This window comes from Hippoglossus hippoglossus, chromosome 9 (genome assembly GCF_009819705.1).
Source record: "Hippoglossus hippoglossus isolate fHipHip1 chromosome 9, fHipHip1.pri, whole genome shotgun sequence".
In the NCBI taxonomy this organism is placed as follows: Eukaryota; Metazoa; Chordata; class Actinopteri; order Pleuronectiformes; family Pleuronectidae; genus Hippoglossus; species Hippoglossus hippoglossus.
The window spans coordinates 8617915-8639720 of record NC_047159.1 but is presented as its reverse complement, the minus strand read 5'-3'; the positions used below and the strand labels follow the sequence as shown (position 1 = coordinate 8639720).

Genomic DNA, 21806 nt, shown 5'->3' with positions numbered 1-21806 from the left:
CTTGGATCCAATCTCATGAGTCACAGAGAATACATTAAAAAGCCTCTGATTAGGCGCTAAATCCAATGAGCTCTGTCATCAGTGCGCCATTTTCAAAGACTGGCAAAGACGCCCAGCGATACAGCCAAATAAAAGATAATTCAATAAAGGCAGCTGCGAAGTATTCGAGTGGTGGTGGACTGGGTGCAGCAGGTTGTCTGTAGTATAATGGGGTCAACAATAATCTACACACATGGACACACACACACTAACACACACACACACACAGATGATCGTCTCCAGCCTGTTGATGAATGTAGACATCTAATGCAACACTTTGGTCCTTGGGTTAAACACACCCGTCCGCGGCACAGAGATTTACAATGCGCTCACTCACGACCTATGGCCAACACAGATCAGTTACCGCAGAGGAAGAGACAGGTGGTCTCCATCACGTAAAAAGCTCCCACAGTGCACCGCTGGTTTTGATAACTCAGTTTACACGTGTGATCCTCATGTTGTTCATCGTACAATGTTCACATGAGAAAGAAGGAAAGAAAGAACTTCTCGTGGGAGTCACAGAAAACAATAAACTCAAAAAGATGGCAGCTTTCAGTCGCTTTGAAGGACAATCACCTGGATGGAATTCAACTTCTCATAATCCATTATGCCAGGGTGTGAGTCTCCTTTACAAAGCTGTGTTGTGGGCAGATTTTCTAAAATAAGAACCGTGTGGGTGATAAGATTTGTAAAAACCAAAGACATTTTTATTTTAGAATTGGTAAAAAGGCTGTGATGGTATTGTCTTGACTGTCACTGACTTGCATTTATAAACTCTCATTTCTTTTATTGTTCCTTTATTTCTTGTTTTTTTTGCAGGATTTTACAAAAAAGTATAAATGTCTCAAATAAAAAATAAAAAATGAAGCTGCAAATATAAAACAATTGTCAATTGTTGCTGTTTCCACAAATTACTTAATTTTTCTTGCAGTTAATTTCTCAAACGAAGACGCCGCAAAATGTCAGTTGCAATAACCCAGTAACATCCTGAAGGGGGTCGTGTAATCGTGTTTAGGCTTTACAGCTTGGCTGTGTCACCGAGGACGTTCCTCGGAAAAACATCTTCTCTCTCCGTCTACTTACCGAGACATAACACAGACACGAAACAGCATGGTAATCAGTTCTCATGGAACTAAAACCCAGACTCTCTTCAACTAACATCCATAATCCTGGCTGTAGCTGCAGTCATCATTAGTCCAAAAACACAACTTAAAACTAATTTTCCCAGCTGAAATAAAGCACGGAGCAAAACCTCTGCATCGACGTTAATGCTTAAAAGAAAAGACAAACTCCGGAGTTACTTCTGTTCTGATCGTTCCTCATTAATAGTATGAAATAAGAACTTCACTTCTCTCTTTAACAAAGTGCTGAATACACACAGCTCAGCCATTCCTCATTCAGACTTAAACAAAAGGCTTAAAAACTTCTTCTCTGGCCGAAAATCACTTCTTATCAAGGACGTGCCCGGCTGTGGAGATAGTGTGAGAAGCGATGATGTTATCTGCAGCGAGGCATTAAGATTTGACGTTTGTTATGCCGTGACCAATCGGCTCACCTGTCCAATGAAACATCTGCTTCCCATCTCCTACAGTAACATGTTAATGTGAGAGATACTTCAACTCGCTGCTATCTTTCACTTTGTTGACCTTCTTCTGTCCTCACGTTTTTTCTCACATCATTTTTCTCCCACTTTCTGCTACTTCTCTCCTTCACAGAAACACTGAATCACTTTTTTCTTTCCCCTTGTTTTTTACTGTGTTTTTTTAAACTCTGTTCAGATTCCATGTTGAAAAGTGGGAAAGCTGTAACTATAACCTCATGCACATTGTGTGTTATCATCCCTGGTGCTGGGTGAAATATGTCTCTAAACAGTGAAGAAGAGGTAGAGGAGTTCAGCTTCACTTGACGTGAGGAACCCTGAAAATCTGCAGGAATTATTTAGATAGCCTACATGACACTCAGTAATGCAGTCTTCTTATGAAACCACATTTAATTCACTAGATCTGGATTTTTATTTGGATCCGCACCAAATTGTCACCTAGACATGTCCGATTTTTCTTTAAGATCCATTAATTATTCTGTGAGAAACCAAGGAAAATGTAAAAAAACGCCTTATCTTGCAATGTTAAAGAAAGTGAGAAAAAAGTCCTGGTTCCTCGACCAAGTTTCGTGGTGAACTTTCCTGTAGTTTTTGTGTAATCCTACTAACTAACAGACAAACAAACAAACTGAGTCAAATGTAAGTGCAAACATAAACAAATACTTTTGCAAATCTCTCCATTATCCATTGCCCATGTTGAATAGAAAATAATCCGTCTCTTACTTTGGTAAAAGAGCAAGTCAAACCTGGAATGGATTTTAATGACACTGCATTTATGGCTGTGAAAGGTGAACTTTATTTGAGCAGAGATTTGGGTTTCCCACTGAGTAACAAAGCCGGAGGGCAGCCGAGCCAAACGGGTTGTCCCTTCTGCTGAAGGAGGCGATCTGCGGGGCTGCATCTTTGTCTTCTCCTCCGGCTGAGGGAGCCGGGGTTAAAGCCCTATTTAACCTGCTCTGCATGGCTCTTCCTGTCTGCGTCTTTTTTAAAGAAATTCTTTCATTCTTTTCCCCCCCCCCACTCTTTCCCTGCTTCCATCCATCACTGCTGTCTCTTGTACTCACACACACTTCCAGAGGGTACTTAGCCCAAGGCCGTGGGTAAAACACAAAAGAAAGAAAAAGAGGGGAACTTTGAAGACTTCCATCTTTCATGTGAGGAATTGTTCTTCATCCTAACATGAAAGAGGATGAAAGTAGCCACAAAGGACACCGGAGCTGTCTCTATCAGAACACAGGACTTCAGGGTTTTGGATCAAGGTGGCAGTATGGCTGTTTCTTAGAGACCTGTGTGTGATCCTGGAAAAAACTTTTCAAAAACTCTCCCAACATGACCTTGAGAAGTATCAAAGTGTTGCTAAAACTCAGATTTTCTGCTTTAGTCTCATCTTGTCGGGGGGGTTCTTCACTACACAGTGACTTATAATCTTCTGGTTTCAACTCTTGCCTCGCCCCCAGAATGCATCACACCAGCCGTCCTGCAGTTCGACACTTCTGTCGGAGTTTGAATTGATTTGAATTTCACACCGCCCGGGGCCTCAACATTCAGATATTAAACACATATCTCAGATACTCAGATATCTCTCGCTGTCAAAACAGCCCGGGTCGGCAACACTTGCTTGTAAATCAGAGACATTGTAATCTACTGTGACTGGAAGTGGTGAATGCTCCCTCTCTGTCTGTCTCGCACACAGACACTCGTACACTCCTTTAATCTCCTCAGAAGCCCCAGCTGACTTAAGCCCACAGAGCGTGTCTTTGTGTTGGGCAAACTTCAAACGCAGTTAAACATCACAGAGGGGTTGTGGAGAGGGCCCTAACCTCCGACTACAGGCCGCTACACAACACATTGTCTGCGAAATGATAAAAAAAGCCCTAATCATACTTAACTGCCCTCACTGGCTTGCCACTTGTTGACAGACACAATGGTGGACCTTGACAAGTGAACAAGTAATGGAGCGCAAGGAAAGAAGAAGAAGAGGAGCAGAAAGTGTTTACTCTGCCTCTGCCCGCAGTGAGAGCGTTTAGAAACTTCTTACTTTGCTTTCAGGGACACGCTTGATGTCATCTATTAAAAAAAGGACGTTGTTGTTTAGTTGATGACAGCAATTCATTAAGTTCTTTTTAATCCACAATTATCCCGTTTAGTCTTGTGTATGTTTGCATTGGAGAGGCACTCAATATTAAAGCATTAAACAATCCTGAGTCAGTGCACTGCATGCTGATGAGCCAGTTAAGATATAATTAAACAACTTAATTATACAATTCGGTACTCCTGGTATTAGCATCAATGTTCTACCTTTCCACCTCCCTGCATACAAACTACGGTATTAAATACTCTCAGGAAACCAAGTCAAGGAACATTTTTCATTGGCTGTTAAATGTTTTAAATTGATGCTGCTACTATTTAAAAACAACAGGTGATAGACTGGTTAAAAGACACTTGCCAGTATGAACACTCCGCTAACAACGATTAGGCCAATTATCACCTCTGCCAAGGAGGACATGTTTACACCCCTGTCCGTTTGTTTGTCAGCAGGATTGTACAGAATCTACTTTTAGAACATCTTCATAAACAGTTCATTCTGACACTTAGTGGAAGGACTGGACATGGGACAAGAAAGAACCCATTAACTTTTGGGGCGGATCCAGGAATGTTTTATTGCTTCAACCAAATTGCTATTCAATAAATTTCTGGATCTAGTGGATTTAAATGCGGCTCCATAAGGGGCTTTGATGGAGGTATACACTCTACTGAGGGACATTCTAGTTTCTGTATGTTGCTACTATCCTGATACAGCAAGTTCAGTATTATAATTAGAGTGTGGATACCCAGAATTTTGAAATGATATTCTGGTTTCGGTCTGGTTCGGTCACATTGGCAGGTTGGGATCAGACACTAAAAACAGAATGCGTGTGAGGTTGGTCTTGGGTCATTTTCTCTCGCGCTCGGTTGGGCTCAGACAGAACATTGTGGCTGCACTCTAATTAGAATCATACGTTTTTTTTTTCAAATTCAGATTTCCTCCATGGAGAGAAGCTCTAGTTATAAAGTTCTGAATGGCTTTTTTTCCTGAACGTTGACTCCGTTTAATTAGTATTCATCGCTGATGAGTCACTGTTGTGCAGATGGGGACCCACTCAAGTGTGTTTTATCATGTTATGACAACTGGAAATGTGTGCCAATCTTCTGACTTCTATGGATGACTAAAGTGCTGTGTGTGTACTGATAAGAGTTGTAATTCATCCAGATACAAATGCAGCCACTGATAATCGTTAGGAAACGTATTTGTACAAACAGGCTCTTTGTAGTGCCACCGAAGAACAAGGACCCGGCTTGTAGCTCCTTGATGAGCGGCTCGCTCGTGGACGTTGTGAACGTGATTGGTTAAATTCTGTTCAAAGTGGAATAATGACAGCTGCATGTGGGTTAGACGAGCTTCAAAAGCACAAAGAGTGGAGCTGCTGTGATGTGAGATTTAGTCTCACATGGCCAAAAAACGACACTCAGGCAACAGTGCTACGTCTTAGTGAAAAGCAAAAGTAAAAACATGTAAATGGAAAAGTTAGCAGCAAATATGTGTCGAAAACAAACGAGGCCAGAGAGAACAATAAGCTAATCAGTGGAGGAAATTATGGCTAATGGCTTGACGTCAGTCCGGGAAGTGCGTAATGTCGGGAAAGCCTCCGGTCCCCCGTTTCTATTATGATTCACAATGAGCTGCAATTCATCTGCCTCACAAACGCCTATCAAAATCTTTCAGATGAGATTAAGAGATGGTGAACCACAGTCCTTTAGTAACTAATACTGAAGGTATTTGAAGGATCATTTAATTAAAACATTGATGTGCATTTCTGGAGTAAATGCCAGCTTTGCCAACTTTCAACCTTTATCTGATAATCCTATAATTTTTCACCAATTATCTTTCTACCTCAAGGAAATACAAAACGACTGACATCAAATGTGTCCCTGCCCCTCCGAGGCTGCTGAAAACCTCCACCAGCCAAATGCATCCTCTGACAGTGAGCAGAGTTCATGCTGAACTAAAACCTCTATTACCTCAAATCTTGTCGGCTCACCTCCGGGGGACAGCAATTTGAGAGGAGAAGTGTCTCCATAATAATCAGACAACCAAAAAAAAAAATCCATCTATCTTTTACATAGTTGAAAGGAAACGTGTTAGTGTTTCAGACTGATCACATTTAAGAGACATGGATACTTAATGCTCCTTTGTTCCATTTGACAGTGGCTGTTTTGTCTTGGTTTACATTTTGCAGAACTAATGTGGTTAAACACACTTGCGAATCAAACAAGTTGACTTTTTTTGTGTTTTTTTAACACTACAAGCATAACTGTTATTCCAAATTAGCAAGAAAAGCTCAAATCAAAGCCGTGATTGTGCTCTTCTCAGGGGCTGTAGCTGGATCGAATCACATTTAAAACCAGATTTGAACTGTAAACAAAAAAATTGTCTTCGTACCGGACAGCTTTCCCACATAATTACATTTAACATTCAAGATTGACAAGACATGCCCAGTAACGATGGTGGAAATGTTCCCTCAGCTGTCTTCCACACGGTGAGATGAAGGGAACAGGGTGACTTTTTGGCAGAATAAAAAAACAGGAGCTGCCTCCCTGTGTGAGCAGGGTCATACTCTTCCTCTATCACCGCAGCCTCACCTTGGCACACAGGTGTCAGCGAGCCGCCTCCAGCTGAAAATAACCCTTGTGGAGCAGCTATCAGACAGTGGGTATGACTGTGAGATCCTGACACGGAGGAAAATCACATCTCTCCATAAATTACAGTTGCTCTCGTGTGATGGTAAAGAAATATCAAAATGCCCGAATGTCGTTTCAAATATATGTTGGTTAAAAATAATTGTGCCTATTCAGATGAAATCCACAAGTCAAGTTTGTAATTACCATATCGTAATAAAAAGACTGAATCTTTTTCAGTTGACACTTTGTGAATTACTGGTTTTGTGAATCTTATCGACTATGACAAGAGAAAAAATAAACATTTCTTCTGTGTCACAGTTCTGTCTCTTAGCAAATGTGTTTTTCATGCTTCACAATTACATTATAGTCAGAAGTGTAATTGTTGCTTCCATTTGGTGTATGGGTGTTGTTTTTTTTCTAGTGTAGACATTTACAATCACAGGTTCTGAAAGGTGCCTCTGACCAAAAGAGGTGGTCTGGTTCCAGATCAACCTGAACCCTGGTTTGGATCATTTCTGGTGTGAAAACACCTTTTTTGGATGGTTTGGACTTTTGGACCAATTGCAGGAAGTCTTTATATACACTTTATTCTAATAGTAAGCAAATACAACAACTGACCTGACAGAAAATTAATGTCAGATGTCCGCCCGCCTACAAACCAATCAATGTAAAGTAAAGCTACACGCATCAAATGTAAACAGACACCTGCCTAAAACAAATGTGGTCTATTCCGCAATAAATCCTGTCTGTTTAAAGTTGAGTTTTAGTTAAAGGTCCAGGCTGTGTTGTGAAACTGTTTATATTATTTAGTCTAACATTGCTAATATAAATAGGGTGGACACAATTGTAGAAACACATGTCAGAATAATATGGTCTGGTTATTGTTAATAAAGTAAACACAGCTCTTCCACTCTCTTGACTTTTTGAGTATTAAACCAAGACTGTGATCTTCCCCCGATCGTAACCAAGTGCTGTAAGTGCCTGAACATAACACTTAGCAATGTTAAATCATGCTCTTGTTACTATGGGAAGACAACAAATGAAAAATCTTATCTTGGAACGTTTAGCAGACACATTCTTTCATTTGCCAGTAACATTAATTCACAATATCATTATATTGATAAAAAAAAAACGTTTACATTTCTTTTGAAATGTATTTATGTAATTTTGAGGACACAGGAGTTCACCAAATCCAGCCGGTTATAGTTGAGTTGTCTGGGTGGAAATAAAATGTATTGGACTGTTCAGGGTAAAAACTGTGGCCCAGTATGAAGGCGAATGGCTGAGAGGGATAGAGAGAAACACTGTCGTTGAATCTGTTCAGCTACAACATCTCACAGCATCTTTTATCCTTTTTCCTCCGTCACATTTATCCGGTTCTATCTCTCAGCCGGTTTCTCTACCTTCTACCATTTAACTCTCTCCCCCTTGTAACCTTCACCACTATGTTATGGCCTCGTTCTGTTTAATACATCTCTGCATGTTCCTCTCTCTCTGACTCACCCACTCTCCCTCCCTCATTTCCCATGTCTCTTTCCCCTGCTGGCTCTCTCCATCCCTCTTTCCTTCCACCTCTCCCCCTCTTCCTCCTCCTCTGGATAGCTGCAGTAACGAACCCATAAATTGGAGCAAGACAGCGGTGGCGGCTACAGGTTGGGGTTGGGAGGAGGGTGGATGTACAGAGGAGGGGAGGGGGAGGCTGAGGCTGACAGAGAGAGGGTGACAGAGGTAGAAAGAGGAGAGAGAGAGAGAGAGAGAGAGAGAGAGAGAGAGAGAGAGAGAGAGAGAGTGAAAAGGGTGGGAGCAGGGCAAGGATTCATTCCTGCAGACAAGGGAAGAGATATGACTGTCGTTGGAGAAGAGACAGACTACAAGGGGAGAGACGGAGGGGGGAGGAGGAGCAGAGATGGAGGTAGGAATAGAGACAGGGGGAGGGGCGTTGGGGGGAGGAGGCTCCATAAATTGGTTCAGGAATTAATTTGCACTAGGTAAAGGTATAGCCTTGGAACATGCCATCCCAGTCAGATGAGAGGTCCTGTGGAAGGGAGACTGATCACAATGGCAGCAGATGGTGGAAAAGTCGCAGGGTTGGTGGGTTTTCTCAGGGGGGGGGGGGTACGATAGGGTGACAGGAGTGGAGGGAAAAATATAACAGGGACAGATGAGGCCACAGCGGACAGACAGACTGACAGACAAACACACCAAGCTCAAATGTACTGTGAAACAGAAGCGGCCACCTGGCAACTGCGATGGTCCCACTGGAATGCCAGATAATCATGCTGCTGGGTGCTAAATATCATCAGCGTGTGAATACCCATCCCTCTGCAGCATTTCTAATTACTCGGGTGGCGTCGGACTAATACATATTGGCAGCACTGTAATATTCATTAGCAAATAAGATTCCGCGATGTCTTAACTGCAAATGAAAAAAGTTTGGGGAGTAATTGTAATGTCTTTTAAATCGAAACAAGCCGGCAAACAACTTTGGGTACGCGCTAATACGATGTCACTCAAGCATACGTTGTTGGGTTTTTTTCATAGTTAATTTGAGAGATGGATGGTGTAGTCGAATGTTTAGCCCTTATTTTCTCTGCAAAATGGGCTGCATGAATTATCTCGGCTGCATTAAAATGCCGATAAAAGGAGTCATTTACTTAATCTCGGGCTCCATAATCATTTCTCACGCATTGATTCTCTTTCACATACGCAGTCTGCAAAGTTTTCACAGTACAGTTGACACCTGAAGCCAGTAATACTGAGGGCGGCAGGAAGGAAGAGGAGGCAGGATGGGTGGAGCAGGAAATGAAGACTGTTTTGTGAGTGTGGGGCTCAATTTGCCATGCTGGAAAAGCTGCATGGAGGCAAAACTGTGCTCAATAGCATCAAAGCAATCAAGGCAGGGGGAAAAAGGCAAATAGATAAATAGCAAAAAAGAAAAAAGTCTCAAACCAAGCCATGCAAAATATCAACAACTGCTCACAACACAAGAAAATCCAAGACACCTCCTCAGAGCTGATTCTCAGAGAAAATGGAAAATAAAAGACTGCAGAGCTGAAATAGAAATAGAACTGATAAACACTGAAAGAAGCTGCAATGGTGTATTATAAAAATGATAATAATCATAATAATAATAACACAGGGGAAAAAAACAGCAAGAAGCATTGTTTTGAAATGTGAAGCCCTGTTGCAGTTACCTGAGCATTGGAACTCCCACTTCCCCCCCTAAATAAGAAAATGATTGTGACAACTTTTAGTTTTTTTGTGATCTTGTTATGTTCAGCGCGCTCCTCGCTGTTCCTTGTGAGGCTCGAGCAGCGCTACACCTGCTCAGGTAAAGGCAACAAGGTTATAGCGACAGCATGTTGTGATGCTGGCTGTAGGCATGCTGTCTGAAGTCTCTGCCACCATTGTGCTTGGATCTACCCACTGGGGCCTCACCGCTTCCAGCTGACACGTCATTGTCACGGCGCTGCCTCTGTGTATCCCACAGACAGGAGATACTGGAGTGTGTGAAGTGAACTGAACCCGCACCATGTACTATTTTATGAGATTTGTACGTGTCTGTACCTTTCATTTATTAACTACTTCATTTCTTTACTACTTAATTGGAGTAACACCCCCAAGTTTCCGATGGTATATATGTTCTGTCAGTATTTCCAAAATCTTAAGACTCTTTCAACCATGTGGATGAAAAACTATTCCTGTATTTAGGTTGCGGCGTTATTTTAGCTTTACTTACATTCTTGATCTTTTAGTCAAATTCAAACAAAATACAAACGTATTAAGTAACATTAATAATGTATATGAGAATTTATTATTTCAAAAAGTTTAATAATTTTGCTTTACTGTGTTCAACTGAACAAGGAGATGCGTTGATCCCAGTTTGGCTACAGGAAATTCTAAAGATGTTCTCTGGTGCAGAAATATGTTTTCATTCAGGTGGTTAGAAGAGTTTTGAGGTGATTCTGGAAATGAGAGTTGTCAAATGACCTTCTGGCTTCATCACAGATTGCTCTATAGCTTTTTAGACACTAATGTAATGTTGATACATCACGGTCACAAATTAGTTTGTGCAGGAACTGACACTGCTGCACTTTTTAAAAGAAATTTGACAAAGAAATGACAAAGAAATGACACCGTCTAAGGCCAGAAGCTGCTCTCCATCTCGTTCTATTTATACAAAGTAGAGAATGTATCTGCCGGGCCACGCTCATGATGAATCGCTGTTATTAATAATCAATATCCTCCCAAGGCTAGGTTAATGCCACCTCTAATAGCATGAGCTATGTGAATGTAGCTGGGACATAATGCATGTTGTGTGTAATAAGCTGGCTGTTATATTAAGGGACAAAACATGGATCGGCAGCACTGGAGTGACCTCTGTGTGTGTGTGTGTGTGTGTGTGTGTCGTCCCTCTCGTCTCTTTGCCTTCCCTCCTTTTCTCTGTCTCATTTATCCAGCGAGCCGTCCTTGAGGCGGTACAGCATTAGGCAGGTTGTTAACACAAGAGAAAAGGGCGTTCAATGTCATGTCACTGTGTCGCAAAGCATGACAGAGCCGGGGCCCGGGCCCTCTTCTCAAGGAAATAAATACATCGCCATCTTCCTTTCAGAGTGTAATGGTCTGGATATTACATCTCCTGTGGGACATTACTGTCCACGGACAATAAATCCACCCTACAGAGTGTGTGTGTGTGTGTGTGTGAGTGTAAGTATGTGCATACGTGTAATTTAATGAGCACAGAATGTTTCTGCGTAGGGATGTATCACGTATTTATGTTTGCGTGCACATGCACAGTTTGAGGCAATTTGTCCCCCGGAGAGAAAGTGATCCAGTATCTCTGCACCTTGTCAGCTGGAAGCAGCGAGGCCGCCGTAAATCTCAATTAGGGCAAACCCCTCCCTCCCCGCTTCCTCCCTCCCCCTCCCCTCCCTTGCCACAGGTGACAATGGACCAAATTGACTGACGCTCACTGTTGCGTTCCAAGGCTTACCATTGGCTTCAGGCTGGGTCTGAGAGGGCACGGCCATGTAGGGGTCCTCCCCTTTGTCTGAGCTCATGGGGGGGTCCTTCCGCTCCACCATGCGGCCCCGCCCCAGGGGGCCCTCGGCGGCCTCAGGTAGGGCCGAGGTGGGGAGTGTGAGGGTGTGGTGATGGTGGTGATGGTGGCCTGCCGGACACAACACAGGTTAACCGACGCCCGGGGCAGAGAGGGATAGGCTGCAGTGCATGTGAGCACAGGCCAGCAGGGGTTCACACACACACACACACACACACACACACGCACGCACACACACACACACACACACACACACACTTCCTTTGAAGCATACACACAGACTCGATCCACTCACACCCACACACACAAGGACAGCTGCTGGGCTGTGCGAGCCAACAAAGTGTTTCTCTCTCGGTGACCCTGACCAACTCATTAGTAAATGTGTGTGTGTGTGTGTCTCAGGATAGACATGTCCTTTCTTTTTTTCCCTGTCATTCTCTGCCTCTCTCTGTCTTCTCTCTCTCTCTCTCTCTCTCTCTCTCTCTCTCTCTCTCTCTCTCTCTCTCTCTCTCTCTCACTCTCTCTTTCTCTCTCTCTCTCCCCTCCTGTTCTGACTGACACGTCAAAGCTGTGCTGGGCCTGTCACAGCGGAGCTGAGCACAATCCTCCACAATCACCATAGGGTGTCTAACTTTAATATGAAGGAAACAAACTTTCTTTCCATCACTTCACTTTAGTAACTTTTCTTCAAAATGTAGAGAGCTTGTAAGTCTGTTCATGCTCCTTCCTTTTACTTTTCTCAAGCTTTCTTTCACCTTAAACCCGACATTTCAATAGATCATTTTCATTTTTAAGCTGAAAAGTCAAATTTTGTATAGCTCTAGTTTCTTAACTGTTAAAATTCTCAGTTTTTTGTGACATTTAACAATTTGTCACAGTAAAGAAGCAACTTCATTTCCTCTTAACCCTTTTCTCTTGTCTCCTCGGTTTCCCCCATTTTGTCCCTTTTTTTCCTTCATTCCTTTGTTTCTAACCGAAGGTCTCCCCGATGTTTCTTATCTCCCTGGCCGACAGTCTTTATTTAGCAAGGCCCTCAGCAACATGGCCTGATCAATCATCAGAAATATGTCATTAAAATTTAATGAATTTTCTCTGATCTGACTAGTCCATGTAATTAAACTCTTAGGGAGGATACATAACAAAGCCAGGAAGTGACACTGATAATGACACGACCAAGAAGATTGGCAAAATACTGGATGTCTGTCTGTTAAAATGAATCCACTGTTACATACACCTTAGAAAATCTCCACTTTGTAATCTGTGGATCGTACCTGTTGCCTCTCTGTCTACAGTATCACTGCACGTCTCTCAAATGAGCTCTGGGTTTTCCTGCATCCGCCTCGCTCAGTTTTTTCTCATTTTTCCAGAAGTTGGAACGGGTGCATAAGCTTTGTCTGACTATTTTTGAAGCGTGCTAATCACGTTACCATCCCACATACTTACAGTACACGTTTAAAAAAATATTTCCTAGATTAAAAGTGAAGAGTTCCAACATCCTCTGTGGAGCTCAGCCCCCAATTCCTATTTTTTAAAACAGGTTCTCCTCAGAGGAGGTGACAGCAGTGTGTGTGTCTGTCTGTGTGTGTGTATATGTGTGTGTTTACTTGCACATATGCAAGTGTCTTTTCAATATGTGGTTATGCTTGTGTTTTTAATGAGTAGACATTTCAGGGGACTAACATCGATGCTGCTAGTAGACTACGCGCAACAGACACCCGCACACAACACCACCCAGAGCCTCCTCCTCCTCCTCTTCCTCCGTGTGGCGTGGCAATCATTAAAATGATTTATTTAACTATTGGCCCAGGGCTGAGAGATTAGTGTGACAGGCCTATTTTATAATTCATTCCCCCCACTGCCAGGGGAAGTGCAATTCAGGCAGATGACACACATAGAGAGAGAGAGAGAGCTTGGAGCCTCGGAGCTCCTCCACGGATCAGGGGAAAAAAAGCCCTAAACTGCAGACGGATGCACATCCCTCTCTTTCTCCAGATTAAAAGGGAGGGAAGGTTGTCTAGTCTGGAGTAGAGGAGAGGAGAGGAGAATGGAGAGGGGGCATTTATTTATCTCCAAATCCATATCAACCACTGGCAGATATATGGAGAGGCTCTGGGGCAACGGCTGAGACTTTGTTTGGGGGGTTGTAAATGGGGTGTTATCTCTGTGTGTGTGTGTGTGTGTGTGTGTTTGGAAACACACAGCCAAGCTTTTGGAATCATATTCAACACTATATGGGTGCAGATGCTGATACCATGACCCTGGATCTGAAAAGAAGGGAGAGAATCGCAGTGGGGGTGCAGCCACAGGGGGGTGAGAGAGGGAGAAAGGGAGAGAGCTGGGCTTTCTGGAACAACTTCAAAATATCTATTCTCGTCTTTCTGTATGGATCTGACTGTTTTGATCTGGCTGCTGCAAGGTATGTGTGTGTGTGTGTGTGTGTGTGTGTGTGTGTGTGTGTGTGTGTGTGTTTGAGAGCGACTGAAAACCAAGCTAACGCACCCTCTGATTAGATAAAACTAAGGTGGATGTGAGTGTAGATTGCGGGTGCTGCAGATAAGAGTGACTTTGTTGCAGGCGAATCACATCTGTGTATCATTACTCCAAAAGACCTGAGTGAGCAAAAAATCTGCCATTAGTTAAGTGTGATTGTGATATTACGCCGTGCGATTAAGAAAGTGAACGCATTTGCATGAAGGAGCCGTCTTTCCATGTTTGCATGTGCGAAACGTCCGTGCACGTTTACATTAGCCTTTTCTGAATTAATTATCTTCGACTCTGCCGACTAAAGGGCTGCTGCCAATTGCACGTGCTTGGTGACAGTTGGCAGAAACGCGTCTGATCTATTGCTGACTAGAAACAGGCTTCATTGGCCTCTCTGATGACACGTCCTGCTTAATGTGCACGTCGAGGCATTTCTTCAACATCAAGGCCCCAAACCACCAACAACCAGATCCATCCAATTAGCCCAGCAAAGGTCAGGGATAATCAATGCTACTGCACAGGAGATAAAGGGGACGGGGCTGGGGGAACACGAAGGGAGTGGAGGTCTTACACAACTAATAGAATCAGAATCAGCGTTTAAAGATTTTTAAGCGTAGGTTTCTGATTTCTAATACTACGTCCTTTATTCTATACGTCAACGGGGGCCAGAGGAGGAAAGACTACGAGGAGTGGAATTTACTGACCATGCCTGAATGTTTCATTACCTTCGTAACTGGGAGGAACGTCTATCGAAAAGAGAAGGAATGAGATGAATTCAGTTAAAGCCCTTGAGTCATTAATAACCCGTCTTTACACATGTGGGCGGAGTTTTCATTTACTTGAGAGGGAATGATTGATTGAATAGATGAAGAGGTGTGGCAGAAGTTTAAGAGTCTGGGTGGATGAAATGTAGCTGCTGCCTTTTTCTTTTTAATTGCCTCTACAGTAAATGTGGGATACTTACCGTTGAGTGCCACAAAGGTATCTGGAAGGAGAAGAGAAGAAATGAGAATAAACGTGTTATTGCACGCAGTAAAGAGAGGTTCTGCTCAAACATGATCAAGAAGCCATGACTTTTAAAGTAATTCACAATCGACCGGCTGCTCAATATCCCCCCCTAACTTTTAATCAGAGGTGATCTATGAAGGTCAAACACGACGGCTTCCCTTGACTAAACACACTGATGAAATTGAAGAGAAAATGCACTGGCTTCATTTACTCTGCGTAAATAGTTGAAATTGAGATGAAATGGATGAGGATGAATGATTTAACGTCAAAATGTTTTGAAGCCGACTCTTGCCAACTGAGCAGCTCAGTAGAATTTTAACAGGCTAAAGCATTTACCAAATCCAAACAGTTATTATGGACATAAAAAGATCAAATATACATTGGGCCTCTGTGCCAGTCCCTGTGTTGTCAAAAGAGACCTTTCAAAGCGTCCGAGGTCGACTGGGTTCAGAGCCCCGTCTTGTTTTGTGTTTCAAAATGAGCCCAGTGACGACTCACAAGTCAAATCCTGTGTGTCACTTGAATGTTTGGGTTGTGTTTGTGTTGCAATTTACAAGAAGGAACCCAGTCTCTGCCCAGTGGGACACAACACTCTATTGACCGGGGGGGGACCAGAGAGACAGCGGGAGCAGGACAGAGGAGGATGAGAGCCGAAAGGGACAGATGGATGGAAGAGGCTGAAAGAGAGGATTGTGAGGGCGGAACAGACGGCGGAGAAAGAGGTGACAGCAGCGGAGAAAGAGACGGAGAGACGAGTGAAGAGTGAGAGCAAGTTAACAGAGAAGAGAGGAATGGTGGGAGAGGGGGGGGGGGGGGGGGGGGGGGTGTATGGAAGAGAGGAGGACAGATAAGAGTGAAGAGGGCCTGCTTACTTTGGCAGTCTCCCAGGCCATCTGTGTTACCATGTTCCACGTCCTGCTCAAAGGCTGATCTGCGGGGAACAGAGACATCATGGTCAGCGGTGGAAAACAGGCCAGGCTGTGCAGGCTCGCCACACCTAACAAAGTAACACGGCTAAAAGAGAAGCAACTGCACAAACACAGCAAACCCTATACGCTTGCACAATGTGTGTGCGGCTCAGAGCCCGAAACCTGGAACTGAATCAAAGAACAACTATCCGTTGCCCTGGGGGCATAAAATCAGTGGTTATGAAGAACACTGGCAGGCTGGTAAATCCATAGCTGGCACAGGGATCATTGCCAGGAGTGTTGATACAAATACATTGATGATTTACTTGGATGTAATAAAAGCATGTTATGCGGTATTGCTATAAAAATACCTTTTTTGGCGCTTATTTGATTTTTTGCCAAGAGTCAAATAACAGTTATATCACATGCATGTCGACATATGAAGCTACGACTCGTTAGCTTAACTTAGCACAAAGACTGAAAAGAGAGGGAAACTGCTAGCCTAACCGTCTAAAGGAAACAAGATACACCTACCAACACCTAATTAATGCTAAATAATGGATCACACTTTGTTTCTTTAATCCATAGAAAAACCAAAGTGTAAAAACTTGATATAGATTTTCGGGGGCCAAAGTTTTCATGTTGATAAACAAAGATATTGATGTGACTGTGAAAGTTTCATATTGGCTGAGTTTTATCGACCAACTGATAAATCGGTTTGAGTCCTGTAAAAACAACATAACGTACAGTAACCCAAAATATTAAACGATAATAATTTAGCTACCTTTGGAAAGTGCAAGGCTAGCTGTTTACCCCATGCTAAGCTAAGCTAAGCTAGGCGACATGACATTGGTGTTGATCTTCTCATCTAACTCTTGGAAAGACAACATATAATTTCCCAAAATGTTGAATTATTTTTTTGGGGAAAAATGCTCAAAAACATCTAAAAGTTTTCACTTTGATTATATTTTACTATTTCTCAGTGTCTGACATAATCTCTGTTGAGCAGAGACATGAGGCAGAAGTCCCAATCACATGGGCCACGGCCCGGGCAGTGAGGGGTGACAGTGCTTGAGGGCCATCATATGACGCAGAGGGACCGGGTTTCGGAGATGTTATTCTCTGACGCAAACTGCATCGAGACCTGTTTTCTTCCTGAAAGACCACCAAGCAGGCAGTAAGGAGATCTGTGAAACAGAGCGGACCAACTGTCAACCAGGATCATAGTCACGCATGACAGCTTTTCACAGTCCTCCCCAGCTCCCCGTCTCCTCGCCACTCCTCCTCCTCCTCCTGTCCGTCCACCCGCCTCTCATCTTTCTCACCCTTCGCTGGTCACAATTATAGCATGAAGAAAAATGATTTTCCAAAACAGCATCACCCAAGACCTTATCCCCTGATCAGAGCTGAAAGCGTGAACCTGACAGCAAGGGCAAATATGGAGGAAAATACAATTGGATTCTGCTGTAACGCCCTCGAATCAGAAACAAAGTCAAAGGCAGCCTTTCATGTATATTCACAGTACATGGGGGAGATGATTGGAAAATGTCATACTCTCATTTAGTATTTATCTTTTCCCCCAGTTTGGCAGCACCTTAATTGGGACGACAATGGTACATTTTACTCTCCTGATTACCAATTTCCCTTCAAAAGCGTTCACCACAACAGCCACACAAACAACAAGAGCAGCGGCATCCTCTTTTCATTTCTGGGGGTACGTTTAATCTGCTTATCTGATTTGCTTATCATACACAGTCATAATCACAAAGCAGACACAGAGCTGCACAATTACAACAGTCTAAGCACAAATGCGGTCCAGGCTCTGCCGGATTTTCCTCGTCGACTTCATCACCATGTCCCACCCTGCCATGAAATGTTGTTTTCCGTCTTTGATAAGACAAAACACTGGCACCCTTGTGGTCATGGTTTCCAATATAGGTTGATAACAATATTGCAGAGTGTGAGGCCGCTTTGAGATGAAGATTACACATCTTAAATCCCATTGGTTTGTAGATTAATTAACAATGAGCAGTCACACTACACATGCAGTGTCTGGCCCTCGCTTGGCACACACGAAAGTGACTGAACCGCTGTGTGAAGCCTCGGTTCACGTCCCACGGCAGCTGCATCATAGCAGCTGAAGTGCAGTAGTGTTTTAATGTGACGCTACAGACGTTTCAGCTCAGAGATAAGATCCCACTGCAACCTCATAATGCATATTTAAAGATTCAAACTGTACATAACCTGGAGGCCTCCGCGGGCCACATTTTATATTAACTTACATCCGATGAGATTATTATGTGAGATGTGTGGTTGCTGAAATACAGGTCAGGCATGATAGCATTAATTATTCATATTTGGAATGAATGGGCAGCTGGGGACTATGTACTGCACATAGTATATAGTGTAAAGAAGTGTGTGTAATGTTTCCTCAAAGTCATTTTGATTCATGGCTTTGATTTACAAAGGAATACCTGCAATGAACTGGACTGTAATAGTCAGGGGCTCACCAGGTATTAAGTCAGTATATGTGCAGCTTTTATTAGACCATATCTCGGATTTAGAGAAAAGTCTCTGACACTGGCTTAAATATTTAACAAATAATTATGGATATGCTACGAAACACAGTCGTGCACCTAGTTTACATAATACCACCCATACACAATCACATGCAGTCATTTTCAGGAACAGGGGGGTGACCGGGGACCATATTGCAGGAGACCAGAGTGCAAGCTGTTTATAGGCAGTAGGTATAAGAGGCATAACTCCACATGGGAAAGCTGGCACGCAAGCACCGAGGGCCAGATGGAAGAAGAAAGGAGGGGTGGCATGCAAGAGAGAAATGATATGTTAGAGGAAAGATGGAAAAAGAAAGGTGGACAAAAATAGATAGACAGACGGGGGGCTTAATGCGTGGAAGGTAGGCAGGTAGCTGGTTAGGCAGACAGATAAATAAAGACAGCCAAGGAAACAGGAAAAGAGATGTGCTGGAAATGGGTTTTTTATTTTAATGAGGAATCCAAAAAGTAGGAAAAAAGACTGATGTTAAGAAAGAGCGAGCTTCGTCTTTGCGGGGACTTGTTTTGACTGCGAAAAAAACCACTTTTTTATTCAACACCAAAATACCTCTGACTCTCCCCTCCCTCGTTTCATCCCTCCTTCTGTCCAGTCTGGCAAATGCTTCGAATAGCTCACCACAGACCAATAGCTTCTACCAGACCTCCCATCCCTCCGCCTCTCACTAACAATTACTGTACAGTGTCAAGGTGCCAAAGTGTCAAGGTGGAAACTCAATCAGAACGGTCCAACGCTTCTGCTTTTGCAGAATAATAATGGGATGGGGGTTGTGTTTGTTTTTGTTTTGCATGTTTTGTGTGTACGTGTGGGCATGTGGTGTATTGACATGCCAGACCAATCATTTTCCAGCACGGGGGATCAAATCCATTCGTCGTCAAATAGCCACTGAAGCGGCAGAGTCCTTTTGTTATGACTTCATCGGTAAAACGTTTTTTCCCACCACAAAACTCCATACGCTGTTTGTTCGGAAGGCATAATTTGGCTCTGTGTCGCAACTACAGCCACAAATTACAGTAACCGTGACCGTTGAGCTTTACCCAGCTCCGCTTACCAACCCCCAAGCCTTTTCGAACACTTTCCTTCCATTCATCCTTCCAATAGCCCCCTTTTTCTGGTGGAGGAAATTGCACTTACTCACCATAAAATTAGAAAGATCACAGACACGACAAATCGAGAAAGGAAAGCCACCAGGCATGACAAAGAAGAGGTGCGGATACTGTTCCATATAACTTGTGAAGTCTTGTAAACCACATGTGTCACAGGCTTTTTTACGATCAAGCATTATAATGGTTTTTCTCAGCTAAACAGATGGAACCAGCTCAACGTTTCATGTGTTTACTGTATTGTTGCTGTAATGGAGGAGCAATCATTACTAATGCAGGCTTCATACATCAGGAGAGATCATTTTAGAAGTGACAAAATATAAAACTGTCAAAATTCAAGTGATTCTAGAGATATGAAGACAATATAAAGCTAATGGCCCATTTAACAGTAAAGGTTAATGGTGTGGCGTACAGTTTTAGAAAATGCAACTCAATATTTGAAAGATCATATATTGTTCTACCACTTTATAGAGAATAAAAAATACCCATGAGCCTTAGCTGCTATTACTCTGGAGAAAAGACAGTGAGCGACACCATTTAACCTAACCTTTCTTCTTATATTGTTATGTGCACAGGCATCTATCTGTCTGAGCTTTATTTTTTGGGGATTTGACTTTCACATCCATGCAGGCACTGACAGTGCAAACCACCTGTCACCCAACCTTGCCTATGCATTAAATGAGCAGGGTTTTCAGAGCACAAGGCAAATACTGTTATGACTGTGTTTGTGTTTACTTACTTCATGTTGCCAACCACCTGTCTGCAGGCTCCCTCTGACACCCAACCACAGTACGGGTCTCTGGAGGCTATACAGGACCTGGAAGTCAAACACACACCTTTAGCCTCTTGTCAGATCGTTCCACTCTCTCAGAGGGGATCAGAGTTGTTTGACCGTTTGAGTAGAAATGAAAACTTTGTATCAAACTTACTTCTTGCATCTTCCATGTCTTTCACAGCGGGACAGTGGCACTTTAACCACACAGGAGGTGAACGCAACCCACAGAGAATGACTCTTGCTGTCTATCAGCATGCCAATAATCCGCTTGTCGTCCACACCATCTATACTGCACCTAGGGGAGGACGACAGAGTTTAGGATAAAACCTGGATTCTTCCATCTTTCATTCAACTAGGTTGTTTTATTGGGACAGTGTCAACTCAGAAGAGAGGTGAGATGTTGCAAAATGAGATTTAACTGTTGATTTGAAATACAGTTGAGCTAGATTGTGGCAGAGAGATACTGTAAGGTCAGGGGAAACAGATAATGCTGGACTTGAGAACATGGGGTCAGAAACAGAGGGAGATAAAGGGAGATAAAGAAAGGGGTGGTACAGATACAATGGATAAACAGACAGATGGGCACTGTGAGCAGTCAGCAATAACACTGCACTTAACTGTAAAACCCACTAACGCTAACTCAACCCCCTCCTCCTGCTCCACCATTCCTCCATCCCTCTTTGTCTCCTCGCCCCCATAGCAGCGCACGCTAATCCCTTTGGGCGTGTCAAGCATCTTTCTATCCCTTCTCTCCATCCATTCCCCTCTCCATCCCACCATCCAGCTCCTGGGATTTAATCTCCCCTTCGCAGTGCACTGGTCCCCGTAATACCGCTCTCAATTAGGGCTTAGAGTCCATCTACACTGGGTAATGCGCGGCAATCGGGCCTGTGCTGATCCTGCCAGCCAGGCGGGAGGCAGGCAAAGTCACTTACTGTACGCGACTGAAGCCAGATGGCCGGCAGCCGATGCCGATGCTCGGCCTCAGCCACAGAGACAGAGAAGAAACAAGAGAAGCAGAGAAGAGGCAAGAAAGAGACACAACCCGGGGAGGGAGGAGAGGGCAGGGCCTGCCCTTCATCCCCTCCATACGCCACGTCACATGGCCACAGCATGTTGGATAACAAACAGTGGTAACCTTGAAAGCCCTCCTGTCAAGCCCTCGCTCTGCTTCCCCTTTTCTTCTCGGTTGTCTAACGTATTCTCCTCTGTGCTTCTTTCCATCCCTTCTCTCTGGTCTTTACCTCTCTTTCTCTCCCTCCTCTGTTTGTGCTGCCAAATCGGTCCTGTTCATCCATTACCCCTCGACTAAACATTTGCTTTGGCAGGGTTCCTCCATGGCCGATTTTTCCTTATTCACTTCTTTTCCAAATACGCGACAATGCTCAGTCGCTTCACGCCACCGTACCCAGCTCATAAAAACACACATACGACAAAAGCTCACATCCTTACATGCACCAACAGCCATGCAATGTATTAGAGAAAGATCAAAGCCTGGCTCTGAAGACAAACACAGACCTCAGTGTGTGAGCGTGTG

At 43.5% G+C, this 21806-nt stretch overlaps 1 protein-coding gene across 3 annotated transcripts in view; it reads right to left on the bottom strand.

Moving 5' to 3' along the window:
• The window catches only part of sema6a (sema domain, transmembrane domain (TM), and cytoplasmic domain, (semaphorin) 6A), a 108258-nt gene that overhangs the window by 5005 nt on the left and 81447 nt on the right, over positions 1–21806 (bottom strand). For 2 of the 3 annotated variants that reach the window (XR_004614885.1, XM_034595066.1), the window contains exons 14-18: positions 20424–20564; positions 20234–20311; positions 15779–15837; positions 14863–14883; positions 11352–11528 (exon numbers count right to left, since the gene is read on the bottom strand). Coding sequence is in view for 2 of the 3 variants with exons in the window: in XM_034595066.1 (XP_034450957.1) it covers positions 11352–11528; positions 14863–14883; positions 15779–15837; positions 20234–20311; positions 20424–20564 (476 nt within the window). In the remaining variant the exon portion in view is untranslated. The remainder of the gene's footprint in view (positions 1–11351; positions 11529–14862; positions 14884–15778; positions 15838–20233; positions 20312–20423; positions 20565–21806) is intronic. The other variant, XM_034595067.1, reaches the window with a different exon arrangement.